The sequence below is a fragment of the Eubalaena glacialis genome, chromosome 1, assembly GCF_028564815.1.
Source record: "Eubalaena glacialis isolate mEubGla1 chromosome 1, mEubGla1.1.hap2.+ XY, whole genome shotgun sequence".
Taxonomy (NCBI): domain Eukaryota; kingdom Metazoa; phylum Chordata; class Mammalia; order Artiodactyla; family Balaenidae; genus Eubalaena; species Eubalaena glacialis.
The window spans coordinates 61,270,966-61,292,203 of NC_083716.1; the positions used below are offsets into that span (position 1 = coordinate 61,270,966).

Below are 21,238 nucleotides of genomic sequence, written 5' to 3' on the forward strand. Positions count from 1 at the left end.
AATTTACAAGGCATATTAGTATATTTAAGGATCTAAGATAACCTTCAGACAAGAAATCGGTTTAATTTTGTTTAATCCATTATTTTCCAAATTCATTTGACCAAGAATTATTTCTTTTCTAACACCTACTAACCTATGGCGGAATTAGAATTTGTAGGATATACTTAGGGAAATGGTGATCTAGGCCAGGAGTTGCAAACTAGTGGCCTCTGTGCAGAATTTGGGCCAAGGGTGATTTTTGTTTGGTCCTTTTTAAAAACAAAAACAAAAAACTTCACAACAATTCAAATTTCTGACATCTCTTGAAATATCAAAAGATTTGGCCATATGAGATCTGCATTCCAGTAAGGAAACAATGTGCAGGAACCCAAATGTTCCATATGGGGAATATACTTCCTGCATCACTCCCTAAAATCTTAACATCCAGACCATTTCACTTGTTTATGTCACTGCCTGGTCCCTGTGAGTATCCGAGTTTTTCACTCCGGTACTAGGCAACCCTCTCAGTGTCTACACAGTGAAAAGTTCCTGAAGCCACTCTTAGAAAATCCTTATCCAGCTCCTCTCTAAATATTTTCTAAAAGTGCTCCTCTTGTGAGAGCTATGAGAAAGACTGAGAAGTATTTATGTCAGGAATGACAAAATGAGAGTGTATGGGGCAAGTGCAACCCACAGACCTATTTTGTTTGACCTGCACAGTATTCTTTTTAAATGGGCAATTTCACATTGAAAGAAATAGAGATTTCCAGATTTTATTGACTATCAGGAAGATCTGGTAACACTAGGTCCTGTTACCATATGGCAACAATAAGCTGAAGATAGCAGCTTTCTTCAATCAGGGCCTGCATTTTTCAATTTACCACAGTCCCTACCACTCCCTGGTGCCCTATAACCCACCTGATTCACTCATTACCTATTACCTATTTGACCCTGCAGGTATTTGAGTTTGTGCCACCTGATTTAGCAAAAAGATTCCGTTCTTAATTAGCACAGTACAGGAGGCAAGCTCCGCAATATCATGAGTGTCATGTAAAACTTTACTTATGCCTCAGCTATTTCACTAATAATGAAACATCCCACTCTCTCCCCAATATATAGCCACATCAAAAAAAAAAAGACTGGAAGGAATTACAACATGGAGAGTAGACCTTCAGATGATTTTTATTTTCTTCTTAATCCTTATCCAACTTTCCAAATTTTTTAAAAAATGAGTATACAATGCCTTCATAATCAGAAAAATATATGTTAAATTTCTAAAATGTACTAACAATATTCTTGGTACACAACAATCTATAAAGTGAGACACCACCAGTGCCTAAAAGGTTCAAATTTTGACCAACTGCCAAAAACTTAAATGTGCATCAATAAGAACACAATCAAATGGGTTAAAGAGCAGGTGAACTACATGGGTGGCAAGTTCTAATGTCAAGCAAGCTCATTTGATGCAACATACTTTCCTTACAACTAGTGTTAAGCTGCCTTGGCAGCAGCTGCTTATTCTAACACAACATGAGATTGAGTGTATCAATTAAGGCTAGATAAATGTTAGCAGAGAAGCCCTGCTCACCAGATCCCTATTTATGAAGATACTGTGGGCAGGCTTCCAATTTGCAAATACTTTATTCTCTCCCTCAACTCAGGATTCTTCTGTAGACACAACCACAGACACCTGTGCTCTGGGTGGCCACCAATTTAACAAGCAAGCAAATCATCAGCACAGGAAACTTCTCCCCATCACCCACTTTCTCCCACAATTAACTCAGAAAGATCTTCCATTCTCTTATTATCATTATTTCTTCAACATACCTATAAACTAATCCTCTATGGCTCTATTAAGATGACTAGCTGGGCTCCCACAGGCCATTAAACAAAAATCATGGATTAAAAACGTTAAAAAAAAAAAAGAAAGCTAAATATTGCTAAGAGAAATTAGGTCAACTCTACCATCTGTCCTGTCTCATACATGATTATAAGGAAATAATGCATACGAATGTGTTTGTACACTATTAAGGTGTTATCAAATGCAGGATGTCTCTGTGTTATATAAATGTTTAGTCCCTTAAGTATCCCAGAGGCCCCATCAGCATCAAAACAGTCTGTATCTTCCTCACTGCCCTCTAACCAAATCTGCTTTTCTCAAACATTCCACAGAACTTAAAATACACTCTTATTTTTCTTGTTTTCCTACTTTAATAGCTAGATGCACTTTTTTTAGCAAATGCATTTTTTTCTTAACAGATTTAGCTCACAAATGTGAAGGATTTCAATTACATTGCAGCTTTTGCAGATAAGCCTGGGTATATAACATATCGTTTGTAACATTGTCCCTATGGAAAAATAACTCCAAATCCATTTGTAAATGAATTTTGAAACATCGCCCATTTTTATGTTTGGAAAACTGAGACGGAGGGCCCATCCTGGAAGGTAACATAGAGTGGTGGGAAAAGAATTGGGGCTTTGGAATGAATCTTACCTTGCTCTGTTATTACTAGTTCTGTGTCCTGGGGCAAGCAACAATCTCTTTAAGCCTCAGTCTCCTTATCAGTAAAATGGAAAAAGTAAAATGTCTCTCATGGCTAAAGGATATAGTAATACACATGTAAATCACCTAATACATACGCATCTTCCACGGCCTGAAAGATAACAGTGCTAAATAAACATTGTTTTCTTTCCCTCTGCCATTGCGGTACTCATTTGTGACTTCCATTTTATCCTTTAAAAGGAAAAAAAATTTTTTTTAATTGAGCACATGCTATAAGTCAGGAGCCCCCTTATTACCTCATTAAATCCCTCTAACAACTCTATGAGGGAGGTACCACTGCTATCTCATTTTACAGATGAAGAACAGAGGCACAGAGAGGTTAATTGATTTGCCTAAAATCACTCAGATAGTGGTGTTGACTTCAGCATATCCATGCTCTAATCCTAAGCCACTATACTGTTTTTCAAAAATGAGGAAAACAAATTTAATGATGCCTAAAGTTTTCTGCTGTAATACTGCATGATTTTACAATTCTTTGGCACTTTCAGATGGCAAGAAGGATAAGAAAACTTCAAGCTCACAACCAGGCAAATATAAAAACTTCAAGCTCACAACGGGCAAATATAAACCATCAAGATGCAGTTTAAACTACTGATGTCCAATTGTTTGATTTTCCTCCCCAGAAGCTGGAAGGTTTCCACAACAACATGGGTCAGGGTCACTAGGGGTTCAGCTGCTTAAGCTCCTTAACTGTTATTTGCTTAGAGATGATCAACTGAGTGAACCTGGCTGCAACTAGCTTTCAAAATTGAACCAGGACTAACAATGCAACCTTTTTGTTTTTTTTAATAGGTGTGGTCAAAACTTGAAATAGTAACCCAATGGCAAAAGTAAGTATTGTTACTACTGTTGGGAACCATCCTGCTTGGTAATTGGAGATTATTCAGAGTCACTTTTACAGTACAGTAACTGAATTTGGCTCTAGGCTGTAAGAGACACTCTGACCCATTAAATTAGGGCCATAAGTAAAATTACTCTATTTCTTAGCTCAAGCTACAAACACACTTCTTACAAGCAGCCAGAACTGGAAATTCAGTGTTTTGTAACATCAATGTGTCAAATGGTTAAGGCTGCCAATTATAATGCTCATAGGGAAAACTCCTGTTTTATGGTACCTAGAAAATCCCCAAAGTTTTACCTTTAGGCTTTTCTTCTTAATGTTTTTACTTTTTCTTCTCAACAACTACAAATATAATTTAGTGTGACTACATATGGGCTGAACACAGACTTAATTCTAAACATGCTGAAAAGTGAAATAAGAGAACAGCTACAGCACATCCAGACCAAACTGGCTAAGATGTACAGACAGAAAAAAGCTATCAACCATCCCCAGCAACTAGTCATGTTTGTGCGTTTTGCAGATTGCATTTCATCACCATTCTTCGTATAACATTAACAAATTAGACATAGCCTCTGTCTAACCAACAGAAAGACTTTTACAGGAATATTAAAGTTGATTTCCTTTTGTTTCACTTGCTTCCTAATACAAACTATCAATGATGCAGCCTAGATGTTCAACAGTTGCCACAGACAACTAAACCTTTAGTAAGTTCTGGCTCTACCATCTTAGATAACTTATTCCCAGTTGGGCAAAAGGAAGAAATAGAATTAGAACTGAGAGAATTACAGCATAATAAGAATCCATTCATCTGTTTTTTTATTTGGGGGGGTGGCTTTGTTTTGTTGTTGTTATTGTTTTAAGGAAAGTAAAGACAATGCTGGCAATGCACCTAAACACTAAATTACATTTCTTTTATCTTCAGTCCTTACTAAATATCAAGTTCACTCCTAATGGTTCATCACAGAACAATACAAGTCTATATTTAGTTCATAGATGGAAACCATCCCAAACTGAGAGTTTATATGGAAGGTATAACAGCAGAGAATCCCTGGAGATTGAAAGAGAATGTGGAAGGTTTTCATTGTTGAATTTGTGTGAATTCCTACCTTAGCAGGTAAGTTTCTATAAGCCTAGTAATCAACAAATATACTAAAGGCTTAAATAATCATCACACAATTAGGTAATCCTCCTTAGGACAAATCCAAGTTCTCTCTCCAGGGTGTATATACTTCATCAATTGCTAGGTGGACATGGTGTAAGTAAACTCCCTACGAATTCTTCTATATAGCTGATCCCATCAAAAAATATTACTCAGTGGTGTTATAGTCTTTCTTTCTTTTTTAATAGAAGAGAAGTACACCAGAGATCTTGAAGGTGTCTCTGGTATCCTTACATTTTTAGATTGGTTCATTCTTTAAATTATGTCCTAAGAATTCTGTGTGTAAGGCAATGTGCATGTGATACTTCCTCAGGTGACATAAAGATGCACAGTTGGGAAGTTTATGGCCTGGAATAGCATCAGAACTACATAAATGACTCTGGTGAGTGCTAATGGGGAGACAGAACTTAGCACTACTGGGGGCATGTGGACAGACAGCTCAACCAGTTGCTGAGATAAGGGCAGTTTTCAGTATTTGAGCTGAGCCTTAAGGCACAGATAAAATTTCTGGAGGGAAGAAGGCATCTTAGATGGAAGGAAATGCAGCATGTACATAGAAGCAGAGGTGAGACAACCTGGAGTTTGTTCATGAAACAGCCAGCAGTCCTACTGGGCTAGTACAGGCTTCATAGGAGGGGCAATACGGTGGAGTAGGACCAGCAATGAACTCTGATTTTGGCTTTTCCACTGCCAAAGGTACCTGCCTTAGACATATTGTTGATTACATCTGAGAATACATTTTCTCATTTTTAAAACGAGAGAGTTGGATCAGAAGATCTCTGAGATCTTATTTCCAACTTTATAACTCTATGACTCTAGGTTGAGGGTTAGCAATTTTTTCCATAAAGGGCCAGAGAGTAAATATTTTAGGCTTTGTGGGTCATATGGTCTCTGCCACAACTTCTCAACACTACTGTAGTGTGAAAGCAGTCACAGAAAATATGTAAATGAATGGGAATGGCTGTGTTCCAATACAGCTTTATTTATGGATATTAAAATTTTAATTTTATATAAGTTCATGTGCAGCAAAACATTATTCTTCTCTTGATTTTTTTCAAATACTTGAAAATGTAAACACTATTCTTAGCTCCTGGGCAGTATAAAATTTGGCCCACAGGCTGTAGGCTGGTTTCTCCACTCCACAGAGAAATAAGAACAGAAAGGGATAGCGTGTAATAGCCCTCAAGAGCTAGAATAAGATAGACAATATTGTACTATAATAATATAATGTGATAAATATCACAACAGCAATCATATTGCAATAAATAAATGTATCAAAGAAACATTGTATACCTTAAATTTTAACAATGTTATAGCAAATATATCCAATTTTTAAAAAGAGCTAGAAAAAGGAATTTAATTTAGAAAACAATGGGAGGAGGTGCCAATTTCTGGGAAGAAAGTGTTGAGATCAGAGTTGTATTAGAAGCTTTATGTAGCAATAATGGATGGGAGTGAGAGATTAGTAGATAACTATCAAGAACTGAAAATATTAAGCCTAATCTAGGCTGGTAGCTTTGAGAAAGGAGAAAAAAAAAAGATATGGAAGAATCAACAAAATACTACTTGAAAAAAGATGAGGAAAAGGTTTATTTCACGAACGTAATAAAAGAGGTCAATTTCCAGACAAGAAGGGGGGAAAAGGTGATTTTTGCATTGCCATTCCTCAGTGCCTTCAGTAGAGTATATGACTGCAGCAGATTAAGGAATTTGCCTTTTTGTGGAAGCTTTCAAACAAACAGCCCAAGTTGGAATTTCCAGTTCCAAGATAAGAGTTCTCGGGTATGTATCAGGTAAAATGTAGCCTTCATGTTTTGGTTTTAGAGATGCAATAGATATGGCAGTTTTAGAGATTATGTTTATTTATTTATGGCTCCTTTTACTCCAGAGAATTTTCAGCAGCCTTCACAAATTAGGAAAGAGTATTCATCCAGTGTACCTAGATATATCATTGCCTTGAGAATTTTAAAATCACCCTGCTGACTGTGACTCAGAATTTATATCTATCTTTCCTTGCTCTGACAGAGGAAAAAACTGCACTGCTGCAAATACAACCAATTCAACATTCAAGTGTCTATCAAGTGTGAGTAATCCAACTCGATGGAAGCACTACATGCTTTCTAGAACTCAAATTTGGAAGCTGAGTGGGGCTGGAGGAAGAAGGGGTGCAAACAGACATGCACATAGTAGCTCTAACTCATGGTAGAATTTGATAGGAAACATAGTCAAACCTCACCGAAACACAGCAAAAGGAGACATTAATTTCAATTAAGCAGCCTGGACAGAGCTTCATAGAGAAAGTGGCATCAACACTGGGCCCATTTTAACATGAGAGGAAGAATAATTCCAGGCAGTGAGAATAGTGCAAATAATAACAATAAAAAGACGTGGGAAAACACTGGACTTATTTTTTTACCTCAAAAGTGGTACATGTTTATTGTTAGGAGACAAACATGAATTATGGTAAGAAAAACAAAAAATTTTAACCTGAAACCCCACCACTCAATCCCACCACATTTTAGTATATGCTCTTTCACATATAAAATAATACAAAATGGGATCATTCTAAACATATCCGCCTCCTGTTTTTTGCATAACATCTTAGCATAGATATCTTTCCATGCCAGCTCGGAATATACATTGGAATGATTAAAAACCACTGGCATACCTGAGTTCAAGGGTAAGTATAGCCCTTCCCTTACAGACCTTCCTTTGAGCTCCCAATTTCAATTTGATCTTTTCTTTGTCTTTTTCCAAGATTTTTCTTGCATCCACATGAGAACAAAAAGGTATGGGTATAACTTGTTGTGTCAATAAAATCGCTGTTGACTTCTTTTAAATTTGATAAGGACTCTAGGTTTTCTGTCCTGAATTTCAAAGTGATCTCATTTGTATAATTAAAATACTTAAGCTCTGGTCCTGCCACTAACTAGCTCAAGGCTCTATAAGCCTTAGTTACCCCACCTGTAAAATGAGAGTAATAACCACATAGTATAAATAAAATAATTGAGGATAAATAAAATAATTTGTTTTACTGATGTATTTTTGACATTGAGAATACTATGAATCCAAATGTAAATTAAGTAATAAAGAGGCTGTCTCTAGAATTTGGCCCTCTTTATCTGCATTCTTCCCACTGCTTGAGGCAACCTTTACCATCTTAGATGGATGGCTCTCCAGCTCCTGTGTCTGACTTGCCAATCTATCTCCTCGCCACTACCAGGGATATCTTACCAAAACCCAAAGCTATCCACGTTATACCTCAGCTTAAAATCCCTCCATTGCCTGACATCCAGTGCTTAGAATGTTCCCCTTCTAGAAATTATCCTATAAATGTACTTGCACGTGCATAAAATGACATATCTATGTCATTCATTACCACACTGTCTGAATTAGTAAAAGATCATAAGTAACATAAGGTCCTTCCACAAGGGTCTAGTTAAATAAATTGTTACAACCACCAATGGATTATATTATGTAACTATCAAAAGAAGAGAAAGCTTGTATATAATAAGCTACAAGGATATATTGTAATACAGCACAGGGAATATAGCCAATATTTTATAATAACTATAAATGGACTATAACCTTTAAAAATTGTGAATCACTCTATTGTACACCTATAACATATAATATTGTACGTCAACTATACTTCAATTTAAAAAAAAAGAAGACGGGACTTCCCTGGTGGTCCAGTGGTTAGAACTCTGCACTTCCACTGCAGGGGGTGCAGGTTTGATCCCTGGTCAGGGAACTAAGATCCCACATGCCATGCAGCACAGCCAAAAATTAAAAATAAATAAATATAAAATAAAATAAAAAAGAAGAGAAAGCTCTATACAAACTGATAAGAAATGTTCTCCCAAATAGGTTAAGGGAAAAAAAATCAAGGAACACGACAGTATAACAGGTCATCTTTTGTATAAAAGAGGAATACATATTGCCTAAATATGCATAACTATCTCTAGAAACACACCCAAGACATTTGGTTTCCTTTGTCCATTAGTTTCCTATGAGGAGGGAAACCAGGTGGCTGGAGTTCAAGGGTGGGAGGGAGACTATTCACTATATACCTTGCTGTACCTTTTAAATTTTGAACCAGGTAAATTTTTCACTTATTCAGACAGGTATACCTTCCAAACTAGTAGTTAAGGTCTCCTGACCTTTACATTCAACTCTATTACTCCTATATCAATAGGACATCTGAAAGAGATTCTATCCCTCCTTTCAGGCTAGAGATACTAACCTCTTCCAGTATCCAGCATAATATGTAGTCATTAAATATTTGTTAAATTAATTTGGCTGTTCCAGAACAAGATGAATTCTATTTCACAAATGCATTGTACTTTTTAACTCTACCTGGAAGGGCCGATTCCATTTACTTTAGTGACTACCCCTTCAGTTTTTTCTTTTTTAGAAAATAGGACAATGAATGTTTGGGATAAATCCCAAATCCTAAGTCCCAATTTTTGCTTTTAAACTGGGGTGGAAGAGGGGAGAGATACAATTTTACCCTCACTATTGCTCCAAACAAAGGAGATATCAATCATAAATTCAGATGTCTGAATTTTTCATGGGAAACTGGCAATCAAAGGCTCAGGCACCTAAACTGTGAATGATATTTTCCCCACAGTTGATAAAACTGTATATTCCACAACATATGGAATTCTACTGAAAGCTTTCACTGGCACTTTGCCTTGTTGAGTAAAAGTTAGAAGTTATACTTAGACATTAAAAAAGAAAAAAATCAACACTGCCTTTTCATTAGACTAACATTTAAAATGACTTAAAAATCATGGAAAAATATATTAATATATCTAACACTCACTGAAATCTTTAACTATGTGTCAGGCATAGTTCTAAACATTTTTACAAACTCATTAATCTTCACAATAATACACTCCAAGTCAGATACTATGATTAGCTTTGTTTTACAGAAGAGGACTATGAGAAACAGAAATTAAATACTTTCTCCAATGTTACATACTTTGCAGGTGTCAGTCAGTGGTAGGATTTAAACCTCAGGAGTTCAGCTCTACAGCCTTTACACTTAACCATTACACTATAGGTGATTTATCTTATATCTATATCTAAAGTCTGACTTTGGTATTTGCCAACTCATACCAGATGCACTTTGCCAAAGTCGGCTATTCTGTTCATTTGCAAAGCATCAAAACTAATAGAGAATCCCAAACCCATGTTCTATATTTCTTTAAACTTACATATCCTGCATAATCCTATGTTGGGCAGGATTATCGCCATCTGCACTCCAGGACTCTATGCCTGGAATTAATTCATTCAGGAAACATGAATTGGATGATCCTACTGCATGCAATACCCTGTGCTAAGCAATGATTTGCTGCTGCTTCCTAATCGCAGTTAAATTTCACCAAGATTCACCCACAGCATGATATACATTTGTCTAAAGAAGCATAAAACAGTTTGGGGTACGGAAGCAGCAAACGGTCTTCCCACTTGTTTGTTCAACAATTATTCCTCAAGACTCTACTATGTGCCAAGCACTCTGATGGGTGCTGAAAATCAGGGGCAAACACGGCAGATTATGCAGGCATCTGCATATAGCAACATTTGAGCGCAGAAGAAGAGTCATCAAGCCATCCAATGGAGGCAAGAGATAGTGAGCTAGCTTCGTCATGAATGAGCCTAGAATGACTAGCAGGTATACAGAGTATCAAGGCACAACACACTTATCAAAGGAATACCACGATCAAGAAACTGGGATAAGCACGGCACCAGGGATATCAAGAAGAATATAACCCAGTCCTTGTCCTCCAGAAACCAACAGTCTTAAAGGGAGACACCCTAGGGGAGTAAGGAAGGAGGGGAAAACAAACAAACAAACACACAATAAACTCAATCATCCAAAGACTGATGACCCAGCATACAAGGACACAAGACCTACAAAGCCTTACCAAGAGACTGGAAGGAAGGCGAGGAATCCCCAACTGCCTATGTCTAATTATACAAGTCCCCTTTTATCCATTACTCTATCATACTCTATCCCTTTGTCTGCACATAATGCACATACTTAAATAGATTTAATCAATGTAAAGACCCCATATCTTTAATAAGGATGTTGAAATTAGAAGTTCTTTCAGGATCTAGCCCATTATTTTGAACTCATTTCATTCCACACTTACTGAAAGAGCAGTTAGCCAAGTACAGCATGGCTCCCTAAACAGCACATGACAGAGAAAGTCATGGGTTGTTGTAACTGACTGGGTTTCCTCACTTTTCTTTGCAAATTCTTGAGCAGGAAAGTGAATTAAACAGTTTGCAGGGGGAAGGGTGTTAATGGTGAAAAGGGATAAGAGCTGGTGCATCTATATATAGTGAAGTTTGTATTTATATCTAGGGAAACAAATTGGTTTGGAGTAGAGAGAAAAGACAAAAAGACAAATCAAGTTCAAATAGACTGTAAAAGGCTGAGAAACACTGTGAGACGACTGTGACTGAAGATAGATTTTTATAAATTTCAACAATAAAAATGTAATACTTTTGTAACAAGAGAAATTTTGTTCTTTTTGAAAGACTATAGGAAGCTCAGCATGACAAAAATGATTATTAATAGTATACTGTTCACTAGTATTATTTTTAGTGTTAAAGATAAAACGTTAATGATGATAAAAACACAAATGAACAAAAATCCCCTACTTATATATTTATTTCAACTTCCTTCCCTAACAAACCTTTTTGCAGATTGTTAAGAAGAAACAGGTAAGATAGCCTTCCTCTCATAATCATTCCCAACGGAAACTGAACAAATACGAAAATGACAGAAAAAAACAGAGAAGCAGGCGCCTAGATAACTCAAAACTTACGTTATCCAAACTAAACTGTCTATCTGGCCCAATCTACCCAAATGCATATTGTAAGAATTCTACAGGTCCAATGTACAAGGAACAGAAAGACAGATGAAAGCCTGCAATGGGAGGTCCTTCCTCCCATATACCAACTTTTGTCTCTGGGTGTTTCAGAGTCTTATTACAGATTTGAACTTTACTCCTTAAATTTCACTCTGAAGTATTTATACTACATAGCATTGAAGGCTATTGGAGCTTAAAAAAGCCAAGGCTGAAATTTGTTTTCTTCTTTTAGTCCTGTCTATATGGGAAGGTTTAAGAGCAGACTGGCCTGAAAGCAACATAAACTAATAGAACGGCCCTTTTTCAGCAACAGTCCTGAGCACAGAGCATTATCCTAGAGAGAAACCTTGCTGGGATACCAGCTAATCTCTGATATTCACTCTTTAAGGACTGCTACTTCTTTTGATACTGCTCTAATGCTGGTTTATTATGTAAAAAGTATACCCCACTGTCATGACCATGACATAAGGTTCAGTGAAAAGGTTGGGCCTGGATCAGCCAAAAAACAAAAAAGCAGCAGATCAACTTTCTGATATCTTTTGTCTCCTGCCATATGGTTCAAGAAAATAAAGATCTCTTAATGAGGAATTCATGACTCCGTATGATACTACACTGTAACCAGCAGAGTTTCAAATAATATATCAACACCTGGTCTAAACTGTTATGTTTTAAAAAGACAAAAAGAATGCAAAATCCCAATGCCACTTTCAGATAGGAGGCAACATATTCTCACATTATGAATTTAGTAAGTGGCCTGCATAGTTGAAATGACTCTGAAACAGAGAACCACAACCCAAAATAGCCTGAACACTTTTGTTATCTCAAACAATGGGCAGTTAGCCATTCATTCCTCCCTCTTAGTATATATTCTACTTGTTTCAGACAAGGCCCATTATAAATTTGAAGAGACTGTTCAAATTCAGCTATACCGGATGTCTGAAAGCTGGGGATGGAAAATTGTCACTGCACAAAAATTCCTATTACAATATTTTGTGCATAAAAAAATGAATGATGGGCTTCCCTGGTGGCACAGTGGTTAAGAATCCGCCTGCCAATGCAGGGGACACGGGTTTGAGCCCTGGTCTGGGAAGATCCCACATACTGTGGAGCAACTAAGCCCGTGCGCCACAAGTACTGAGCCTGCACTCTAGAGCCTGCAAGCCACAACTACTGAGCCCACATGCCACAACTACTGAAGCCCGCGCACCTAGAGCCCGTGCTCTGCAACAACAGAAGCCACCGCAATGAGAAGCCTGCGCACCTCAACGAAGAGTAGCCCCTGCTCACGCAACTAGAGAAAGCCGGCCCGCAGCAACGAAGACCCAACACAGCCAAAAATAAATAAATAAAAATAAATAAGTTTATTTTTTAAAAAATGAATGCCATATATATATATGTATACACACACACATATATATATATAGTTAGTTCGTTTAAAAAAAAAGTTATATTGCACACCTATGACCAGCCTGACATTGAAAGGGGCAAACACAACAGACATGGCCCCTGCCACTGAGAAACTTACAACCCAATGAAGACAAACACTGACCAAGTATAATGACTGTCACAAGAGAAAAAAATACATGCTATGCTGGACTTTAGACTGTGGATAATTAAGATATTCCCATCCTACCCTCTTTCTAGGTGTGCCAGTAAAAGACCAGGAAGTTGTCAGAAAGCTTTTAAAATAATGACCCTCTCAGTTGTGATACATATAAAACGTATTTTATATATACATATACACATACACACACATATATGTATATATATATGTGTCCGGTAACTAAGTATATAAAATAACCAGACTCCTTTTTTAACCAATATACCAGAAATATTAAAATCCAAATAAGTCCCATCTCCATAAAAACAGTTGCCTTAATGCTGCCCTTACTCCTGACTATAGCAGAAGGAGTCAACTTATGATACTGTGGTTGATACCACAAAACTTTTACTCTAACTTTTATTTTGTCCATAAAATATAAAATAACTTTTATTTTGTCCATTGTTATACCAGTGCTATTTATAAAACAGCTTTAGAAAAGCCCAACTTTCCACCGTGTCAATATATATAAACAAATATTTAAATTGGGGCTCCATTAAAATTATAAACATAGTTGTAGAAACATACAATCTCCAAAACTTCCATTCTCTCGATCATGAGTAAATGCTAAGTCCTACTTGTATATCTCTTTTGATCTAGAAACAAAGTGTTTCAAATGAAACTTCACGATTCCCCAAAGAATCCACAAACCTACTATAAATACTATTTAAATACAGAAATCCTACAAACCTACTTTAAATACTATTTAGTTCTCATAGACTTCAAGCTAAGCAGCCATAAATACTAGAAAAGCCTTTACGTGTTTGGCAGACATAAATACTTTTGTGTTATCTGTATCTATTCTTTTTTTTTTTAATGCTGCAAAATTGAATGTCACTGTGAAACAGAACACTACCTTCACATCATTTTTTTTAATATAGGCCCTTCACACAGGCCATGCCAAAGCCAGCCTTTAAACAGATAATCTTGCCAAGACCAGGACAAATGGAAACTCTTTGACTAACAACATTCTCTTTGCTTCTGATTCAAGCTAGAAAACTTCCAGTGATATTTAACAACTTTGTTCTAAGTGGACACAGAATGGTGGAGTGAAAAGAGCAGAGGGTCCAGAGTAAGAGAAACAGAGTTCAAGTCTAAGCTCCACCACTAACTAGCTGTGCCACTGTGGGCAGGTTACTTAACTTCCCTGATCTACAGTATCTTCATCTGTAAAATTCAGACCATAGCAATACCTACCTTAAAGGACTGCTATGAGATTACACATATGAAAGCATTTTATAAACCATAAAGAATTATACATTCTTATTATTTACCTTATTAATTTTTTCCTTAATATAGGAATTTATATGTTCATTTTAAAAATTGGAAAATACAGAATATGAAGAAGAAAATCACTCACAGGCCTGTTACCCAAACACTGTTATTTATTTTAATTGAAATAAGTCCAACATCAACCAAAAGAAATTAAAGTAGGAATAATTTCAGATGTTAATATAGATAATTTATAAACGACAAAATTGATTTCTTTTTAAGAGCAGAACAGTCTTTCCCATCTATCAGTTTAAAGACAATGCTGCTATTTGTCCCAGAGCTGGTCCCAACAGGGTATGATATATGGTTGAGGCTCATAAAAGTAAAGGCCACAAAAACGTCTGAAATAAATATTTCATGAGCCCCAGGAGTAGTTACAACACATGCCCTCAGATGCAATGGAGAAAGCAAAGTGTATGAACCCCCATTAATAAAACTGGCACGACTATATGGTCACAAAGACTGTCAGATTTCTATGGGCCACTTCAATGGGAAAAAAGAAAAACTTATATACCATGCTACAAGACAGACAGTCTAAGACTTCTGAATTTTTCACACTGCTGACTGAATCCCATCCTTGGAACCTGTACCCCTCCTCTATTTTTCCTCTCCTATCCATCTTTCTCCTAGGCCCCCTCCTTGTTTTGTTACTGCATTAGAATCATTCTCTGTGTTTAAAATGGCCTTATTTTATACAATGGAATATTATTCATCAACAAAAAGGAATGAATTTCTGACACATACTACACCACAGATGAACCTTGAAAACATTATGCTAAGTGAAAAGTCCTACACAAAAGGCCACATATTTTCTGATTCTATTTATATGAAATGTCCAGAAAGGGCAAATCCACAAAGACAGAAAGCAGACTGGTGGTTGCCTAGGGCTGGGGTGCTGGGGGATGGGAGAGAATCAGTGACTGTAATGGGTATGAAGTTCCTTTTTGAGGGAACAAAACTGTCCTAAAATTAGACTGTAGTGATGTTGTACAATTCTGTAAATATACTAAAAAAAAAAAAAAACACTGAATTGAGTGTTTAAATGAGTGAATTGTATGGTATGTGAATTATATATCAACAAAGCTGTTTTTTAAAAAATCGTCTTATTCAGTTGAAAAAAGGACATGTAAATAATCCCATCCTACCCTCTCCCTAAGGGTGGAGTAAAAGTGATGACTCAATTGTGATGATATATATATATATAAAGTGACCAGACTACTTTTGTTTAACAAATACACATGAAAAATTACAAATCCAAATGAGTCTTGCTTAATGATTTCCTAAGTCAAAACTTGGTCCTCAGATTCTCAATAATTCTATGCCTTTGTTTAGGTATTCTTTCCACTTGTAATGCCTTTCTTACCATGTCTTTAAAAGTTCCAATCCCACCTTCTTTAAGGCCAGCTCAGAGGTTACCTCCTCCATGAAGCCTTCCCCATGCTCTCAAGAAGAGTAACCTTACCTTCCTCTGAACTTCCATGATACTTCACTTCCTCCGGGCCACTTAGGACCTTCAATCCAGTATTATACTTATTCTGCCCAATATCATACTTATCGCTTTGATGTTAGAAGGGGGGTGTCTCAATAAATACCTACCTGATAAGTGGATGACTATAGCTTAACAATTCAGAATTTCATCATCACCTGGTAAATTTTAATTTTGGAAATATCCAAAAGTCACTTTAGACTCAAGAATGGTACATAAAGTAGTAGGGTTAAGAAATGCCCACTGCAGGCAAAATTTTCTTGACCAAAATAAAACAAATTAATTTGACATATGTATGTAAATAATCAGTAAGAAATTCCCAAAGAGAAGCACTGGAATAAGGATATAGCCTCCCAAGGTAACTGAAAGAAACCTGAATTGTATAAATTCCAGAATATTTGTTCAAAAATCAGATTCATTAATTTATAGTAGCACCGTGTGTTTTTTTCCTGAGAGTTCTATTATCAAGCTCTACTAATTCTTCTTCTACTGTATTTCTAATATGGTTTTAATTCCTGCTCCATTTTCCCTGCCACACCCAAAGTCCAGGCCCTCATTTTCCTCATGACCAACCAATTTTAAAAGTCTCCTAATTTATCTTCCTTCCCATAGTTCCTTCTTTCCTTCAAAGATATCAAGCCATCCCATGTGCCAATGTTGAGGGTAGGAACTGGGAAGCACATACCTATCATATGAGGCCTGTTCTCCAGACACAATCTAGTTGGGAACTTGATACATGTACACGATTCATCACAATATTCAGCAGCATATACACAGGGCCACAACTGACACCCAGGATTCCAAGCAATGGGTAGGTCCTCGGGCCTCCCCAGAACACAATCTATACAGTCTCCCTCACACACTGTCCTCATCCTATCCCTTCCATTCTCTTTGTTCGTCTTAATGGACTTCTGTTAAAGTGCCCATATGGCATGCACCAATTTCATCTCCAGTTTCTCTCCAACTTGCCTCCTGAGCTAAGCAAGACAATCTACTTGCTGTAATCTGGAAGTCACTTATTCACAAGTACCTTTATTCATGATTAACTACTTATCAACACAACCCTCCCCACTTTCTCTCTGCTAACTCCTATCTACCACCAATCTCAAGTCCCTTCTTTTGTAATGTATTGGGAAGTTTGCAATTACATGTAATTTTGTTTTCAGTTTATCAATGGCCTCATTTTTTTGGTATTTGTCTCACAGTATCTATTAGTGTTTCCTAACTAAGGGACTATATCAAAGCCACCTATGGAGCTTCTCAAAAACACAAAGGCCTTGACCTGACCCCCTAAACAGCTCCTCAGTAAGTCTGGGGTGGGAGCTGGACATCTTTATTTCTAAAAAGCCCCACTGGTGATTCTGATACACATCTCAACCTAAGAACCACTGATTTATTAAAATGCTCCCTATATAGCAGACATTCAATTCTTATTAATTCATGCATTGAAGCTCATAAATAACTTTTTTCTAAATAGCCTAACCAGATATCAGCCACTAGACTATACACTAGCTGTGTTCCAAGTGCAACATGTGGTTTTAAGATTTCATTTCCTGAAGTACTCCTTGGAGGGACACTATTACCTTGTCTCTTTACATTGTTTTCTATTTGTTGAGAAATGGAGGCCTGGAATGCAGCCATGTTAGACAACACTACATAAGAATGTACTCCGGAGTCTTAGATTAAAATTAGTTATAAAAAGAACAAGAACAGTGTAGAACTAGACGTTTTGAATGAATTCAGTATTCTTCCTGAATACAGTCTAACTAAATCTACACAGAAGGCAGATGGGGAATTTGGTCAGTAGCGTCCTCCTAGTTACCCGTCTCCTGAACTGTCTCCTGAACTGGGCCCCTGAAGACTGAGGAAGACTTTCAGCAACTGAAGTGCGCTGCAGTGCTCTAATCAGATAAGGAGCCCAAGCCCCACCCAGACCCACAGTTGCCTACCAGCCTCCTAACTACCCTGGAACACACTAGTTACACAGCTCAGTGGGGAAGCCGTATAAAATTTTTCCAAACTTGTTCCTCACAGGCAGCAGCAGCCTGAGTCACCCACCCAGGGTGGGAAAGAAAAGTGTGCTATTAGCCAGCGGAGCGTTAGGAGACTGGTCACAGCACCTCTTTTCCCCTTTCAGAAGTGGACTCCGCCTCCTCCAGGAATCACCTCAGTTATTAGTCACAGCTGTGGGCTACAGGGGTCTGCAGAGCCACTTCGCCATCTAGGAAAGTTGTGGCTCGGGGAGGAGACGCCCCGTTCTTTTCTCCGGCAGGGGCCGCAGATCCCAGATTCCACAGGCCTCTCCCAGCAGCTCCATCTTGCTTCCTGCCAGGAGGAGGGGCCGACGAGGAGGGCCCCCGAGTCTGGAAAGGCCCCAGTGGGAGGAAGCCGTTTGACAGCAGGTAAAGCCAGGTGGAAATCTCCACGGGAGTTGGAGGGGGAGGAGGCGGATGAAAGGCAACAGGGTTAAGCGAAAGGGGAAAAGGGATTCGTAGTCATGCATTACTGCATAAAGAGATCACCCGGTGTTTGTGAGTGCCAGAGGTGTGAGCAGAAGTAGAATGCCCGGGAAAGGAGGAGACAGGGACGAGTGGCCACTAAGACAAGTGGACAGAAGGGCCGGACGCGGGGAGCTCTGGGGAGGGCTCAGAGGTGGGTGAGGCGGGTTTCAAGGTGAGGGGCAGAAGTATTAGAAAGGAGAACAACGTGGCTTAAATAAGAATCCCTGGAAGGAAAGGCAGGGAATCAGCAGAGGAGCCCGCCAGCCCAGAGGCCAGACTGGGGAGGCCTAAAAAGGAGCTGAAAGCAAGGCTGGCAACGGGAGGGGCGACAGCCTGCTGAGGGAAAGGGGCTATCAGATATCCTAACGCCTATCATTTATTGAGCGCTTACTATGGGTCATAAGCTGCGCTAGCCACTTTATAAATACCACCTCGCTGAATCTTCACAACAAACCCGCAAGGCAGGCATTATTATGATTGCCCCCATTTTATAGATGAGGAAACTGAAACCCAGAGAGGCTCGGGGGCTTGCTCAAGGTCACAACGCGGGGGCGTCAGGATTCAAACCCGAGGCGGTCTGGCTCCCGAGCCCACCGGCAAAGCCACAGGCAGCGCAGGGGAGCCGCGAGGCGAGCAGGAACCCCAGGGACGTCTCCCGCCCCCGTTCCCCATCCCAGGCCCAGCGCGCTCACCCGAACGAGGTTACTGACGGCCGCCTGCACGGCGGCCACAGGCGCGGTGAGGTCAGGGATGGCTTTGCCGTCCACCTCGCCTTCCTCGTGCATGATCACCAGGTGCGAGATCTGCTGCGCCACCGGCTCCAGAATGCTCTCAATCGTGCGCGTATGAAACACCGGCATCGCGGCGGCGAGCGGGGCGGCGAACCGCGGGCTACAGAGAACTGAGAACGGCGGGGCCGGGAATCCGCGGAGAGACGGACCCTGAGCAGCGACTACGGAGTCCGGGCTTCCCTCGGCGTAACCAGCCTCGCGGGCGCCCCGCCCCCTCTCGTCGCCGCGCCCAATGGCAGCGCCGCTCAGACCCGGGCCTCCACTCCTATTGGCCCCGCTTTGAGATGCTCCGCCCACGCAACCGCGCCGCCAAGGCCCCGCCGCGCCCCCATTCCCAAGGGAGGGGCCTGGGATTGGGGCTGAGCCGCGGGTTTTGCGACCGGATTCCCGAGCCCTAACGCCGGGCGCTCCTTATAAGGGCATGGTGGGAGCGGAGCGTGCGGCTGGAGTCGGGGCCCCGCCCCCCGGGGCCGCCTCCAGTGTTGGCTCTGCAGAGCTCCGCCCCTCTGCAGAATCACCTCAGCGGGGCGGGGTCTCCTCACCTCAGACGGCGCTGGAGTCTGAAGAGATCAGGGAGCTGTAAGTCTTCACCCTGCTCCCCAACTTTTCCCTTCACACGACGCCCTCAAAATACACTTTCCATTTCCTCTTAGTAATACATTCAAACACAGAAGTGCACAGAGAAAGCATAAGCGTCCCATTCATTCACACACACACTCCACCCACTCCCGAGCTCAGAGATATTCACAGTTTAAAGTTTGGTGTTCAGGCTTCTAGACCTTTATCTACTCATTATCTTGTACATATATATTTTCTAAGTAAATGGGATTAATCATTTTCCTGGAACTTGATATTTTTTCCCCTTAATTAAAATCCCCTGGTTGTCTCACTCCTGGTAAATATAGGTCCAGGTCTACCTCATTCTTTTTAATGGCTGCATGGTACGCCATTGCCTGAAATCGAACAGTTTCCTAGTTATGGACATTTAGGTTGGTTTTTGTTTTTTGCTATTCAACAATTCTGCATGAATATCATTGTACTTGCTTCTGTATTGTACACATGTGTATTTAACGAGGACCTAGAAATGAAGTGAAAATGCAAAACTATGTACATTTTACATTTTGATAGATAAGACCAAATTGCCTATTCCTCTCACAGCATGCTATGTAGAAGACATCTTCTAAATGTCTGCCTCACCTCAAAATCTCTTTTGCCTAAGCTTCCCCATTCCAAGAGGAAACAGTTTCGCTGATACCTCCAAGCTGAAGATACTCAAGTGAAATGCAAATATTTCTCAAGCACCCATGTTTTGCAAGAGACTAAACTAGTGTGTGTTGCCCTGTGCAATTCTTGAAATTATTTTTGCCTAGTGGTATATATCCCCTGTTTCTGCTGTGTGTGTTACCAAGTCCTGTACTTTTCCTTCTCATAATACTTCCACTTTTTTGTTACTGCTTTCATGTCCTTAGAGGCAATGGATTTCTTTCTCTCTCTATTTTAAGCTAACGTTTATTTGGTACTTTCTAAATTCTAAGAAACTTTAAATTTGGTACTTTGTAATTTCTAAGGTCACACATAGGACGAGCTACTCAATTTGTGGGACCCAGTGCAAAATAAAAATGTGGATCAAAAAGCAGAAAAAAGTGCTGTTAAAGATACTAAAATGTAAAGCTTACTCCTTTCTTTGGTGTTCTGTCTCTCAACCTGTCATAGTATTTTTTATTTGCTATCTAATGTCACACTCCTGGGCAGGGAGATACCTTTGGGATAAATACAGATTCCCCCATAGGAAGTTGGGGGCCCATGCAACCCACTGGCTGCCTGAAGCCCCCTCCTGCTAGCCGCTGGACTGACATACTATTCCCAGCAAGGGACAGGAGGCCAAACCAGGCATCTCCCCTTACCACAGGCCTGCCTTCCCAACCCACAGCAAATGGGTGACCTCCAAAGGTATTACAACCTCCACACTGAGACTCTCTCAATAACTGGACAAAGGAAGGCAAGAGACTCACCCCCCACCAAGTCAAGCACAAAAAAATGCAGTGACACTGATACCTTGGGTTGAGAATGACCACCTTCTTGCCTAACCCCTAGATACTATCGGTGGCACACACAGAGCCCTGCCCAAGGTAGAGTAGAGGGTAGAAGTAGTCACTGAA

General features: G+C 39.4%; 1 protein-coding gene across 2 annotated transcripts in view; it reads right to left on the reverse strand.

The window, feature by feature from the left end:
- Positions 1-19,293, reverse strand: part of VCL (vinculin) — a 95,658-nt gene extending 76,365 nt beyond the window's left edge. Inside the window, exon 1 of one of the 2 annotated variants that reach the window (XM_061180314.1) lies at positions 18,981-19,293. In XM_061180314.1, coding sequence (XP_061036297.1) covers positions 18,981-19,148 — 168 coding nt within the window. In that variant the 5' untranslated portion in view covers positions 19,149-19,293. The remainder of the gene's footprint in view (positions 1-18,980) is intronic. The other variant, XM_061180304.1, reaches the window with a different exon arrangement.
- Positions 19,294-21,238: the final 1,945 nt, after the last annotated feature.